Source organism: Ranitomeya variabilis, chromosome 2 (assembly GCF_051348905.1).
Source record: "Ranitomeya variabilis isolate aRanVar5 chromosome 2, aRanVar5.hap1, whole genome shotgun sequence".
Taxonomy (NCBI): domain Eukaryota; kingdom Metazoa; phylum Chordata; class Amphibia; order Anura; family Dendrobatidae; genus Ranitomeya; species Ranitomeya variabilis.
The window spans coordinates 1,073,113,548-1,073,129,491 of record NC_135233.1 but is presented as its reverse complement, the minus strand read 5'-3'; the positions used below and the strand labels follow the sequence as shown (position 1 = coordinate 1,073,129,491).

General features: G+C 42.5%; 1 protein-coding gene across 2 annotated transcripts in view; it reads left to right on the top strand.

The window, feature by feature from the left end:
- The window catches only part of LOC143808681 (cytochrome P450 2K1-like), a 170,553-nt gene that overhangs the window by 17,296 nt on the left and 137,313 nt on the right, over window positions 1–15,944 (top strand). For both annotated transcript variants that reach the window (XM_077291588.1, XM_077291587.1), the window contains exon 4: window positions 11,204–11,353. In XM_077291588.1, coding sequence (XP_077147703.1) covers window positions 11,204–11,353 — 150 coding nt within the window. The remainder of the gene's footprint in view (window positions 1–11,203; window positions 11,354–15,944) is intronic.

The following is a 15,944-nucleotide window of genomic DNA, read 5'->3' as shown; positions in this document are numbered from 1 at the left end:
AGAGCAAGGCTGTGGTAGCGAAAATAGGCTAGGCGTTCAAGGTGAATGTAGGGTAGGTGGTAATATTTGTGAAAGCACTAGTGAAACAACATCACATCCTTTGCAAAGACAACTGAAGACTTATGTTACTGGACAGGCTACATTACTACCTTTCTTTGGCAGATACACAGCAGTAAACCTTATCGATGATGCTGAGAAATAACATGTACTTGAGTGGATGGCAAGCGCAGTGTCAAAAAAGGCCCAGGCTAGGCAATCCTTGCCACCTCTGTGAGCTGCAGACCAACAGACGCTGCTGGTCAGAGGCACAGTTGTGGCTGAGAATGCATCGCTCATCGTGGCTGCATCACTATGTGTCTGTGACGCATGGCACAATATTACCTCCTCGTCTTCCTACTCAGATGGCCTACTCAGCTGTGTGCCTTTATATTTACATCAACTGGGATCTAACACCTCATAATCATCCTCTGTGTTATCACATTCCTCAACTTTGGAGTCACCCTCCTCCTCTTCTTGCCCTGAAAGCACAATGCAGTCCGCGTGAGCCTCAAATTTCTGAGTCTCATCAGGATCACCTCCCCCCATGGGTTAACGTCTGATGATGAGGGTCAGGATGCTGTTCAGACTGCACTTCTTCCTGCCCCAGATCTAAGCTAAAAAAAATTTGGACATCAGTGCAGATTTCTTCCTCTTGACTTTGCTTAGCTTTTGAGTACACTTCAGATGAACATGGCATAGAATGTGTGAACAGCTCTTCAGGCTCATCCAAATGTACTTCTGTGCAGTCAGTTGAACGGATAGATAGTTGGGACATGGGGGAAGCAAGGGGAATTTTGGTGCCACATCTGTGGACTGAAGTGGGTGTAATGATAAGGTAAAGGAAGAGGAGGAAGCTGCAGCTGTCAGATTCCCACCTGCTCCTGGTGCAGTCCCTGCATGTCCGATGTTCTCCGGGCGGCGCTTTCTGTGTTCAGTGGTCACGTGGTAGCGCTCATTAAAGTAATGAGTATGGACGCATATTCATTACTTTAATGAGTGGTGCGTGAACGCTGAACATAGGAAGAAGCTCCCGGAGACCATCTGACAATGAGACGCTGCCAGGATCGTGCCAGGAGCAGGTGAGTATAATGGAGGAGGGGGAGCATTGTGCGATATTCACCTGACCCCGTTCAACCGCGGGGCTCCGCTCCATCTTCCACATCCTCTGCTTGTTCAGGTCAGAGGGCGCAATGATGTGTTTACTGTGTGCCCTCTGCCTGAACAGCCAGAGAGCCGGAAGACAGAGTGGCGCACAGTAGTGGAGCAGGGAAGGTGAATATCGCAAGTGACGGGGGCCTGAGCGACGAGAGGTGAGTATGTGATTTTTTTATTTTAATCGCAGCATATGGGGCATAAACTATGGAGCATTTTATGGGGCATAATCTATGGAGCACTTATGGGGCATAATCTATGGAGCATTTTATGGGGCATAATCTATGGAGCATTTTATGGGGCATAATCTATGGAGCATCTTATGGGACATAATCTATGGAGCATCTTATGTGGCCATTATTAACTTTTGTGCAGCATTATATGGGGCATATTTTAATATGGACCATCTTATGGGGCCCATCATGAACTGTATGGAGCATTATATGGGACTCCTGATTCAATATGGATATTCAAAAACACTTAACCTACTGATGTCTTGATTAATTTTACTTTTAGTGGTCTCTTTTTTTATTTTTAAAATTTACCAGTAGCTGCTTCATTTCCCACCCTAGACTTATACTCGAGTCTTTAAGTTTTCCCCGTTTTTGTGGCAAAATTAGGGTTCTCGGCTTATACTCAGGTCGGCTTATACTCGAGTATATACTGTATACTATTTCTACTGTGGTGAAATTGATGCCACTTCCGTGGTGTAAGACCCTCATTTCTATAAATGTGAACACTGCTTGAAGGGTGTTCATCTGCTAGATTGGGTGTAGTGGAAGAACTGTCGGTCCCTACTATACTATTTCTACTGTGGTAAAATTGATTCGACTTCTGTAGTCTAAGGCCCTCATTTCTTTAAATGTGAACACTCCTTGTTGGGTGTCCATCTGCTGCATTAGGTGTAGTGAAAGTGCAGTGCCCCAGAGTCCTGGTCGTTGCAGTAATGTCGCTCTGCCACTAAGGGGAGTGATGTTACGTCTGATTGCACTAAAGGAGTTCACCTGACCAGGTATCACAGTCACACATTACACTTCACACTCCGGCCACCAGGGGGAGCAAAGGATTCTATGTATAAGGCCACTCCTCACACTCTGGTAAAACTGGGGGTTGGATAGGAAGTTAGGGAGAAGCTGACTGGGTTTTGCCCAGGTAACAACTAGTGAGAGGAGAGCGTTGCTTGGGAAGATTCAGGGGGTCCCTGTCAGGGGTGGAATCCTGACAGTGGCCTAGCAAAAGGACAGATCGTTACGGAGCCGTGCCTGCACCTCATTGTGGCGGCATCTTAAGAAAGGACACGAAGCGAGGTATATTGTGGAGAAGTGAGAAACGAGATCACAGCACAAAGGCGATAGAAGCAGAAGGAGTCATGCCCCGAGATCGGCAACATCCTTCTGAGGCGCGAAGCCGGCGGCTGGAAGCCGAGGAAGTAATAGACTCTACGCATTACTTTGAACTACGGCAGGGCAGTTAACTTTAGGTTGGATGTCTCATCTTTTACACCTAATGAAGACAGCGGAGGCAATTGTGGGAGAGGGGCATTTCTAGGGTCCCTATAAAATAACTCCAGACCTACCCCGTCATACGGGTGTGTCCTATCCATATCATCTGGGGGACGGAGAGAAAGAACAGAAACATACACGACAGTTGTGAGTAGGGTTGAGCGAAACGGGTCGGCCATTTTCAGAAGTCGCCGACTTTTGGCAAAGTCGGGTTTCATGAAACCTGACCCGACCCCTGTGTGGGGTCGTCCATGAGGTCGGCGATCTTCTGAATCTGGTATCAGAATTCTGATACCGAGTTCCGATATGTTTGCGATATCGGAAATCGGTATCGGAATCCACATTTAAATCTAAAATAAAGAATTAAAATAAAAAATATTTATAGATATACTCACCTCTCCGGAGGCCCCTGGACATCACCGCTGGTAACCGGCAGCCTTCTTTGCTTAAAATGAGCGCGTTTAGGGCCTTCCATGACGTCACGGCTTCTGATTGGTCGCGTGCCACTCATGTGACCGCCACGCGACCAATCACAAGCCCTGACGTAATTCTCAGGTCCTAAATTCCTAGAAAGAGGAATTTAGGACCTGAGAATTACGTCACGGCTTGTGATTGGTCGCGTGGCGGTCACATGAGCGGCACGCGACCAATCACAAGCCGTGACGTAATTCTCTGGTCCTAAATTCCTAGAATGAGGAATTTAGGACCTGAGAATTACGTCACGGCTTGTGATTGGTCGTGTGGCGGTCACATGAGCGGCACGCGACCAATCAGAAGCTGTGACGTCATGGAAGGCCCTAAACGCGCTCATTTTAAGCAAAGAAGGCTGCCGGTTACCAGCGGTGATGTCCAGGGGCTTCCGGAGAGGTGAGTATATCAATATTTTTTATTTTAATTCTTTATTTTACACATTAATATGGATCCCAGGGCCTGAAGGAGAGTTTCCTCTCCTTCAGACCCTGGGAACCATAGTATCCCATTGCACTGCATTGGGTTTCGTGTTTCGGCCGACCCCGACCCTGACTTTTTTATAGGATCGGCCGATTTCACTCGACCCGACTTTTGAGAAAGTCGGGTTTCGTGAAACCTGACCCGATCCTATAAAAATAAAAGTCGCTCAACCCTAGTTGTGAGGACTATCCCGTGGTGCTCAGCAGGGAAGTACTACAACACCCAGGCACTAGTAGGTAGGCTACTGATTTCCACCTGCAAAGGGGACTCTGGATGTGCATTCGGACCGGCCGGTCTCAGCCAGCCCTGTTAACAGTGCTCTGGATTGCGGATGCCGAAGCCTTCAGTAAAGAGGTAAAGAGACTGCAACCCTGTGTCCTCGTTATTTACTGTGACTTACACCACCACCTACACCTTTTATTGGGCGCCCCTTAGCAGGGCCACGGACCAGATCGAGCCACCGTGACATCCCCAGAACCGACAGACCCGGTACCGAGTACCCCGCTGCCCTGCGTCTGGGGGCCGCTCCAAAAGACCTGTCAGTTGCTATTATAATATTTCTACTGTGGTGAAATTAATGCCACTTTGGTGGTGACAACCAATGAATTTTGGAAATGTGAACACTTCTGGTTGGGTGTCCAACTGCTGGTTTGCTTGCATTGGAAGATCTGCCAGTCTCTATTATACTATTTCTACTGTGGTGAAATTGATGCCACTTCAGGGATGTAAGGCCCTCATTTCTTTAAATGTGGACACTTCACGTTGATTGTCCATCTGCTGGATTGGGTGCATTGGAAGAACTGTCAGTCTCTTTGTTATATTATTTCTACCGTGGAGAAATTGATGCCACTTCTGTGGTGTAAGACCCCCATTTCTTTAAATGTGAACGCTCCTTGTAGGGTGTCCATCTGCTGCTTTGGGTGTAGTGGAAGAACTGTCGGTCCCTATTATATTATTTCTACTGTAGTGAAATTGATGACACTTCTGTTGTGTAAGGCCCTTATGAATGTGAACATTCATTGCAGGGTGTCCATCTGCTGGATTGGGTGTTGTGAAAGACCTGTCGGTCCCTATTATACTATTTCTGCTGTGGTAAAAGTGATGCTACTTTGGTGGTGTCTGCCATTAGTTTTTGTGAATGTGAACACTCATGCTAGGGTGTTCATCTGCCGCATTGGGTGCAGTGGAAGAACTGTTGGTCTCTATTATACTGTTTCTACTGTGGTGAAATTGATGCCACTTCTGTGGTGTAAAGCCCTCATTTCCTTAAATGTGAACACTTCTGGTTGGGTGTCCATCTGCTGCATTGGGTTTAGTGGAAGACCACGGGAAGAGTTATGAGGAGATAATTTGCATATTCCCAATGCCTTCTGGGATAAGTGAAGAGTCTCCGTGAGCTCAAAGAACACTGAATTTTGGCTGCTGCAGCTGAATGGAGGAAATCAGTAAGCCAGGGGAAGAGTCCTGTGGGGAGAATTTGCATATTCCCAGTGCCTTCTGGGATAAGTGAACAGTCTCCGTGAGCTCAAAGAACACTGGATTTTGGCCATTGCAGCTGAAAGGAGGAAATTGATAAGCCAGGGGACGATTCTTGAGGAGAAAATTTGCATATTCCCGGTGCCTTCTGGGATAAGTGAACAGTCTCCGTGAGCTCAAAGAACACTGGATTTTGGCCATTGCAGCTGAAAGGAGGAAATTGGTAAGCCAGGGGAAGAGTCTTGAGGAGAGCATTTGCATATTCCCGGTGCCTGCTGGGATAAGTGAAGAGTCTCCGCGAGCTCAAAGAACACTGGATTTTGGCCATTGCAGCTGAAAGGAGGAAATCTGTAAACCACACTCCTGCTGGCATGCAAATTTTGGAATATTTTTCACCTCTTTGATATCTCTTTAACAATAAGAACATGGAAGGGGCCAGTAGCCATTTTGTGAGCTGCATTTCTTGCTACACGTTCACAGACTTAAGCTAGGTTCACATTGCGTTAATGGGTGTCCGCTAGTGGACTCCGTTACATGGCGAAATTGTCGCAATTAACGCCATGTAACGGGTCCGTTAGCGCATACATTGACAGCAATGTGCTAACGGGTTGCCAACGCATCGCTAGCACATGCCATTTTCGGCACGCGCTAGCGATGTGCCGTTATTTTCTGACGGACCTCGGAAGCTGCTTGCAGCGTCCGAGGTGCGCCCGAGATCCGTTCCTCGCTAGCGCAGCGTCCGAGGTGCGCCCGAGATCCGTTCATCGCTAGCGCAGATCGGGGATCTGCGCTAGCGGGATCGGCAAACGTGATCCCTATAGATACATTGCGTTAGCGCAATCCGCTAGCGCTATGCGCTTAACGGATCGCCCTAACGCAATGTGAACCTAGCCTTACCGGTGGAAAAGCCAAACTTTACGTGCCACAAATGCAAGCTTGTGTCCCTGTTGGAGGAAAAGTTGCAAAATCTAAAAGAGAGGTTAACTACATTGAAAATAAGGAAGGTGAAAAGTTCTTAGACAGAGCAGAATTATCTCTTCATGTTACAGAAAGAGAAGAAATTCGAAGTGCATCTGAAGAAACAGGAATGGAAGCATGTCACTCAGAGAAGCAGGAGGATCAAGAAGCAGTCAGCACACATACTTCTCAGGAACCAGTACCAGGCTCTTTCACAGGAGAACAGTGAAGTAAAACATCAGGAAAGAAAAATGTTGTGAAGAAGAAACGGAGAGTTGTGGTCATGGGGGATTACCTGTTGAGAGGAACAGAGGCTGCTATCTGCAGACTGGATATAACCTCAAGAGAAGTGTAATGTCTTCCAGGTGCAAAAATTAAAGATGTGTCTGACAGGATATCAGGACTCTTCAGACCTACAGATGACTACCTATTCCTGCTAATACATGTGGGTACAAATGACACCGTGAGAAACGACCTGGAAACCATCTGCAGAGACTTTGAAAACTTAGGTAAGAAACTGAAATAACTGGGAGTGCAGGTGGTCTTCTCTTCCATCCTTCCAGTGGATGGCCATGGAACAAGGAGGTGGAATAAGATTCTGCAGGTGAACAACTGGCTATGTCAATGGTGCTGTCAGCATGGATTTGGATTTCTGGATCAGAGAGTGAATTATCTATACAATGGACTACTTGCTAGAGATGGGGTGCACCTTACAAAGACTGGAAAACATGTATTTGGAAGTCGCCTTGCTACACTCATAAGGAGAGGTTTAAACTAGAACAATGTGGGAAGGGAAGCAAAAGGCCAGAAAAAGCCATACACCTGACAAATGCTTTTGAGAATGGTGCTATTAGAAGTGGAAGGGAAGAACAAAGACAAAAAAGCTAAATAATAAATACAGTATATTGGAGAAAGAGAAACCTATCACAAACTAAAATATTTCTATACAAATGCACAAAGCATTGGCAACAAACAAGGAGAATTGGAACCACTAATGCAGGAAAAGAAATATGATGTCATTGGAATCAACTTGATAAACGAGGAGGTGTCGCATTGATTGTTAGAATGGCACATATCTGCACAGAGATTGAATATCAGAGACTGGGAGTTCTGTGGAAAATGTTTGGGTAAGAATACACGGAGAGAACAATGGAAAGGACACCATTGTAGGCATTTACTACAGGCCACCTGTGTTAGCTGAAGATATGGATGAACACTTTATGAATCAAATGGACAAGTTCTCCAAAAAATAAGACATAGTGGTCATGGGAGATTGCAACTATCCAGACATTTGTTGGGAATCTCTCTCAGGCAAAAGTAACAGGCCAAGGAAATTCTTATTCTCTCTTGCTGACAACTTTATCTGTCAAAAGGTAGGGTAGAAAACAAGGGGATCTGCTACCTTGGATCTAATCCTAATAAACATGGAGGGAATGGTTGAGGGTTGAGAAGGTAGCGACCACGCTATTTTAGTATTTTGGATAACTAGTGGAGGAAGATCTGTGAAGACTCAGACGTCACGGTTAGATTTCAGCAAGGCAGATTTTATTGGACTCAGAAAGAGAATTGGAGGGATCCAATGGCTGGATATCCTAAGGACAAAAATGTCCAGGAAGGATGTGAAATCTTTAAAATTGAGATTCTCAAAGCAAGATTGTTAACAATTCCAAAAATAGGGAAGACTAGGAAGCATTTAAGGAAGCCAGGATCAATGAACACAGAACTTAAACGCATGCTAAAAAGGAAGAAAGAAATGTTTATCAAATGGAAAGAGGAAGGCATATCTAAAGAAGAATATAATGCTGTCTGCAGAACCTGCAGGGCACAAATCAGATCATCTATAGCTGACAATGAATTAAGGCTTGCAAGAGATGTCAAAAGCAATAAAAAAGGATTTGGGGGATATGTCAAAAGTAAAAGAAAAGTCAAAGATGCTATATGATTTTTACAGGATGAAAATGATGAAATGGTAAGACAGGATGTTGAGAAGGCCGAACTTTTAAATTCCTATTTTGCATCTGTTTTTGATCAGAAAGGAAATATAACATCAACTGACCTTCACTGTCCTGTTAAAGGAATAGAAGAATCCATGATATCTATAAACAGAAAAATAGTGAGGAAACAATTAGCTAGCCAAAATGAATTCAGGTCTCCAGGTCGAGATGAATTACACCCCAGAGTACAGAAAGAGATAGCAGAAGAAATTTTTGAACCACTCTCCATAATCTTTGAAAAGTCTTGGAGAACAGAAGAAGTCCCAGAAGACTGGAGAAGAGCAAATATTGTTCCTATCTTCAAAAAGGGCAAGAAGGTGACCCAAGGAACTATAGGCCAGTGAGTCTGACTTCTATACCAGGAAAGATATTAGAACAAATTATTAAACAACATGCATGGAAGTACCTGGATAAGAATGAAGTGATTAAACAGAGTCAGCATGGGTTTGTAACTAATAAGTCATGTCAGACTAAATTAATTTCCTTCTATGACAGAAACACTGACTGGGTGGATCAGGGAAATGCTGTACACATAGTATATCTTGACTTCAGTAAAGCATTTGACAAAGTATCTCACACAACCCTTATTAAAAAAAAATACTAAGTATAGAATGGACAAGGAAACTGTTAGGTTGATTCATAACTGGCTTAGTGACCGGACCAAAAGGGTGGTCATAAATGGCTGCACATCCAGTTGGAAGAATGTCTCAAGTGGGGTACCACAGGGCTCTGTCTTGGGGCCTGTGTTGTTCAACATGTTTATCAATGATTTAGATGAGGGAATTGAGGGTAAACTGATTAAATTTGCTGACGACACAAAGGTAGAAGGGATAGCTAATACTAGAGAAGAGAGAGAGTGGATTCAAAAAGATATAAATAAATAAACTGGAGCAGTGGGCAGCAGCTAACAGAATGGTTTTTAACAGGGAAAATGCAAAGTGCTACATCTGGGCAATAAAAATGAAAAAAACATATACAGAATGGGAGGAATAGGACTAAGCAACAGCACATGTGAGAAAGACTTGGGTAAAAGACATCAACAAACCGGAGCAAGTTCAGAGAAGAGCAACCAGAATGGTGACCAGTCTTCAAACCATGTCCTATGAGGAACGGTTACAGGATTTGGAAATGTTTAGCTTGCAAAAGAGAAGATTGAGAGGAGACTTAATAGCTGTCTACAATTATGTGAAGGGCTGTCACATTGTAGAAGGATCATCTTTTTTCTCATTTGCACAAGGAAAGACTAGAAGCAATGGGATGAAACTGAATGGGAGGAGACATAGATTAGATATTAGTAAAAACTTTTTGACAGTTAGGGTGATCAATGAGTGGAACAGGCTGCCACGAGAGGTGGTGAGTTCTCCTTCAAAAGAAGTCTTCAAAGAGAGGCTGGATAGACATCTGTCTGGGATGATTTAGTGAATCCTGCTTTGAGCACGGGGTTGGACCAGATGGCCCAGGAGGCCATTTCTATCTCTACCATTCTATGATTCTAAATAACTGCTTATATAGTATTTCAGCATGGTACATAAATGGTTTAATAATCAGTACCTATGTAAGACAGGACTATTTGACCTATCATCATTATTATAGAACACACACTAAAAAGGATGATACTAGGTTGGGTATCAAGAAATATATAACTTTATTATTAAAATCATCAAACACAGGTGAACAGAGTGACATAAAGAGCCGTACCTAAAAGAATGATGTGCAGGGGGCGCATGCCCAGGGAATCAGATGTGACATATATTTATTAATACTAACAGATCCCACATCTCCAACTTGCAGACATCTGTGTTATTAGTTCCATAATCAATAATAAATATCCAAATCTAAGTGAGTGTGGCTCAGCATGAAAGAAGGTAGAAGTGTTGCATGTGGTATCAGACCTCCCAGCAAAGGGGCACTACACCAATCCATCACCCATGTCGTCTTACTGTGACGTTCAATTGAAAGCTGTAAATGCTGTCCTAGACCCCAATACCTCATGCCTGGTTGATTGCCACAGTGCCATGCTAAAATCTGTACTGTGGGTGAACCGAGACCTTTTTCCTGGTGTCTGTCCCTCATTTTATATGTTTTGACAGAATTTGGGGCCATTATAAGGTGTTGTGCATGAGTTTGTTTTTGCCTGCCTTTGAGGTGAATGGCGTTTGGTAATGTTCGGCGAATATTCGATTAATTAATCAGCGAATATTGCAAATTTGGCGAACGTAATCTGAACCGAACATTGAGGTATTCACTCATCACTAATCCTTATCCCTCCCTCTTTTCCACCTGTCCCAAGATTTGATGAACAAAATAAGTTTACTCCTGGACAGTTCGAAAAAAAAGTTCATAAACTGGTCAAGACCGTTGTAAATATGCATGAAAGTGATAATTCCAAGCAGATTGGGAAAAAAGGCTTTTATGCATCCTATTAATAGAAATGCAACTGTAGGGAATTAGAAATAATCTTTGTAAACAGTGAGGTTTAGGGAAAAGTCAGATGGCTGTATACTGAAACTTTAGTGAGCAATGTAATGCTTAGACTAATTCTCCTGGCCAAGCGTGACAGCTGCATAGAAGTACATGCTGTCACGCTTGAGTAGGAGGGCCGATGGCCGTCCAAGCATTGTGTTGCGATCCCCTTCTGAGTTATACAGCCATCTGACTCTTCACATAGACTGGAAAATCTCTTGACTGCCAAATCAATTCACTCCTACTCAACTAGATCTTTTCTGGCAGGTTAGTACAAGAACATACATGATAATTTGTCGACTGATCAATTGACATGTTTTCTTTTTATTCCATTCTCATTTCTTGATCTACTGTTTACTTTAAGTTCTTGTTCAACTGGTTAATATTACATGATATCATTTCCATATCTCCTCGTACTTCCCAACTGATGCCAAAAATGTAAATTTACTGACCAGAGAGAAAGGAAACATATTTTATAGAAATGTTGCAAACCCTAAGTCACTCACATAGGACTTTCTTAAAAAATGTCTCATTTTAAGTAGACACTGGTTTGTTAATCATAGCAAAATATTTTTCGACAAATTCGAAATTTTGCCTTTTGAGTCTTTAAAGTGTTATGAGTTAACAGTAGATATAAAGTATTGGTTTCCATCTTGCTTCTGTCCTCAGGACTTATTTTTGGTTCCAATGATACCTGGAGAATAATGAGACGGTTTACTCTGTCAACACTACGAGATTTTGGAATGGGCAAGGAAACCATCGAAAACAAAATTTCTGAAGAAACAGATTTTTTAGTGCAAAAGTTCAGATCTTACAAAGGTTGGTCAATGTCTCCATTACACTTTGTGCATAGGTTCAATAAAATAACTTACTATGTTATCAACCCATCAAAGATAATTCTGAATGTCCACAAAAGTCAGAACCCTATTAGCCTTGAGTGGATAGTAGAGATGAGAAAATCTCTTGAAACTCATTTTGATCCAATTCACACAAATTTGGCAAATACAGAGATTATGTTTGTTCCAAATTGAAACTGTCCTGATTGCTGTTAGGACAGGGAAAAGAAAAATCTTTATACACTCCTTACCTCACCTGTTCTGCCACCTCTGCCAACGCTTCAAACCTCTTTGCACCAGTCACAAAAGCCACTCCATTCCAGTGCCGAGGCCAATCTGATAACAGTCATTGGTCTTACGTGGTCACTGGGTAGGGGTGAAGCGATGCACATCATGATACGAACATATGAAGCTGTAATGGAGACACCACCCATGGAAAAAAGACCGAAGTGAAAGAGAGGAGCGGGCAGAACAGATGAAAGGGGATAAAGTTTAATAATTTTAACCTTTTCCTGATCCTAAACAGAATCTAATCTTTTTTTTTTATTCATATGTATCAAATCCCCATATTGTCGGATTCTGGCATATCCACATTTTTGTGGAAATTCATAACCAATCATAATTCATATCACCTGTCATAAGCCTAAGACTGTTTTTAACCCCTTTCTGACATTTGTCGTAGTAATACTGTATGTTCCTGCGCTCTGGGTCTATCTGATCAAGGACGTATAATTACCGCATGGTGACCACCCGTGCACACGGGCTGTGCGTGGGCGATCACCGCCAGGTGTCAGCTGATTCTGACAGCTGACACCGGCACTAAGTGCCAGGAGCTGACACACATGACTCCCGGTGATCTAACCCTCTGAATGCTGTGATCAAAAACAATTGCAGCATTCCAGGAGCTCGCAGAGAGCTGACAGCCCCTCTGACTTTGGATCAGAGACCTTGGGTTCCGATCCTTTCCATGGTGACCCGTTGTCCTCATGACGACATCTGGGTCACCAGAGCTAGGAAACTTGCTGATCATACACAGTGCATGATCAAAGACAGTTTATACAGCATCGGGATAGTGCTGCATCGCCATGCTGTACGAGCGATTAGCCTGCAAAAAATGTTAGTCCCATATTGGGACAAAGGAAAAAAAAAATTAAAGTGATTTTAAAACAATTGTAAAAATATTTAAAAATATCAAAAATAATAATTAAAAAAACATATTGTATCTGTAAATAAATATTTGCGTGAAAAAAAATATCAACAATAAAAGTACACTTTTTTGGTTCTGCCACGTCTGCAACGACTCGATCTATAAAACTGTCCCACTACTTAATCCCTTTAGTGAGCATGATAAAAAATAAATAAAAAACAAGCCAAGAAACAATGCTTTATCCTCATACTGCTGAATAAAAAGTGGAAAAAAGGCGATCAAAAAGATGGATATAAATAAACATGATTACGCTGAAAACGTCATCTTATCCCACAAAAATCAAACTGCCATACAGCTCCATCAGCATAAAAATAAAATAGTTATAGCTCTCAGAATAAAGCAAAGCTAAAATCATTTTTTTTTCTATTAAATAGTTCATATTTTTTAAAAGAGCCAAAACATAGGAAACTTATTTAAATGTGGTGTCGCTGTAATCGTATTGTGGCCCGAAGAATAAAACTGGCTTATCAATTTTGCCACACGCGGAACAGCATAAGCCCCCCAAAAAATAAATTTGTGAATTGATGGTTTTTGTTCATTCTGCCTCCCAAAAATAGAAAGCAATAAAAAAAAGTAATCATGTGCGAAAATGGCACCAATGAAAACAGCAACATGTCTCGCAAAAAACAAGCCCTCACATGACTCTGTGGGCCAAAAAATATAGCTCTCAAAATGTAGTGAGGCAAAAACTATTTCTTTAAATAAAAAGAGTATTTTAGTGACAGCAGCCAAACATAAAAACCCAATATAAATCAGTTATCGCTCTAATCGCACAGACCCAAAGAATAAAGTTGCCTAATCACTTATTCCGCATGAGGAATGGCATAAAAAATAGGTAAAACCAATTCTTCACCTGCTGTTGATTTTTTCATTCTGCTACTCAAAGATCACAGTAAGACTCGGTGCACATTTATCCTGAACTCTGCACTGAGTGATTGCACCAGGATTTCCATGTAAATCTCTGAAATATGTGATTCAGACGAAACCTCTGACAAAAGATTCCCTATAATGAGGCAGATGAAGGCACTGTGAATGCCATCTGACCTGTGATCCCGCAGTGTTTGTCTTTATGGGATTGCATGAAAGTGCTGTCGGACAGTTTTTTGCACTTCTGAAAAGAACATCACTGAATAGAGGCCAGATGGTCCACAGTAACTCTGCTGCCTTATATAATGAATGTATCCCTCAGGGTTTCATCTGAATTACATCAGTCAGAGATTTAGATGGAAACCCAAAATTAAGTGGTCAGTAGGGTTGAGCGAAACGGGTCGATCATTTTCAAAAGTCGCCGACTTTTGGCTAAGTCGGCGTCTCATGAAACCCGATCCGACCCCTGTGCTTGTCGGCCATGCGGTACGCGACTTTCGCGCCAAAGTCGCGTTTCAATGACGCGAAAAGCGCCATTTCTCAGCCAATGAAGGTGAACGCAGAGTGTGGGCAGCGTGATGACATAGATCCTGGTCCCCACCATCTTAGAGAAGGGCATTGCAGTGATTGGCTTGCTGTCTGCGGCGTCACAGGGGCTATAAAGGGGCGTTCCCGCCGACCGCCATCTTACTGCTGCTGATCTGAGCTTAGGGACAGGTTGCTGCCGCTTCGTCAGAAGCAGGGAGAGCGTTAGGCAGGGTCCACTAACCACCAAACCGCTTGTGCTGCAGCGATTTCCACTGTCCAACACCACCTTCGGTGTGCAGGGACTGTGGAAGCTATTTATTTTTTTTTTTCCCCTCAGCGCTGTAGCTCATTGGGCTGCCCTAGAAGGCTCCGTGATAGCTGTATTGCTGTGTGTACGCCACTGTGGAAACCAACTGCTTTTTTCAAAGCACATATCCTCTTGTTCCTTCCTTTCTGCACAGCTATCTTTTTTGTTTGTCCACACTTTTTATTTAATTTGTGCATCAGTCCACTCCTATTGCTGCCTGCCATACCTGGCTTACATTACTGCAGGGAGATAGTAATTGTAGGACAGTTTTTTTTTTTTTTTTGTTTTTTTTTGTGGGAGATTAAGATTGGCATTTCTGCTACAGTGCCATCCCTGTGTGTGCCATCTCTCACTGAGTGGGCCATAGAAAGCCTATTTATTTTTTCCGTGATTTGTGTTCTAAAATCTACCTCAACACAAAAACACTACATCAATCAGTGGGAGAAAAATATTGGCCTCAGTCAGGGCTTGTGTGCCACTGCTGTGTGTGCTATCTCTCATTCAGTGGGCTATAGCAAGCCTATTTTTTTTTTTTTTTTTTTTAATATTATTTGGTTTCTAAAGTCTCCCTGAAAAAAAAAAAAAAACCTAAAAAAACAGTGGGAGAGTAATATTGCCCTTTCAGCTTGTGTGCCAGTCTTGACTCCTGGGTGTGCCACCTCTCTCCCTCTCATTCAGTGGGCCATAGAAAGCCTATTTATTTTTTTTTTTAAATATTATTGGGTTTCTAAAGTCTCCCTTAAAAAACAAAAAATACATAAAAAAACAGTGGGAGAGTAATATTGCCCTTTCAGCTTGTGTGCCAGTCTTGACTCCTGGGTGTGCCACCTCTCTCCCTTTCATTCAGTGGGCCATAGAAAGCCTATTTATTTATTTTTTTAAATATTATTGGGTTTCTAAAGTCTCCCTTAAAAAACAAAAAATACATAAAAAAACAGTGGGAGAGTAATATTGCCCTTTCAGCTTGTGTGCCAGTCTTGACTCCTGGGTGTGCCACCTCTCTCTCTCATTCAGTGGGCCATAGAAAGGCTATTTTTTTTTTGTTTTTTTTAATATTATTTGGTTTCTAAAGTCTCCCTGAAAAAAAAAAAAAAAACATACAAAAAACAGTGGGAGAGTAATATTGCCCTTTCAGCTTGTGTGCCAGTCTTGACTCCTGGGTGTGCCACCTCTCTCCCTTTCATTCAGTGGGCCATAGAAAGCCTATTTATTTTTTTTTTTAAAATATTATTGGGTTTCTAAAGTCTCCCTTAAAAAACAAAAAATACATAAAAAAACAGTGGGAGAGTAATATTGCCCTTTCAGCTTGTGTGCCAGTCTTGACTCCTGGGTGTGCCACCTCTCTCTCTCATTCAGTGGGCCATAGAAAGGCTATTTTTTTTTTGGTTTTTTTAATATTATTTGGTTTCTAAAGTCTCCCTGAAAAAAAAAAAAAAACATACAAAAAACAGTGGGAGAGTAATATTGCCCTTTCAGCTTGTGTGCCAGTCTTGACTCCTGGGTGTGCCACCTCTCTCCCTTTCATTCAGTGGGCCATAGAAAGCCTATTTATTTATTTTTTAAAATATTATTGGGTTTCTAAAGTCTCCCTGAAAAAAAAAAAAAAACATAAAAAAACAGTGGGAGAGTAATATTGCCCTTTCAGCTTGTGTGCCAGTCTTGACT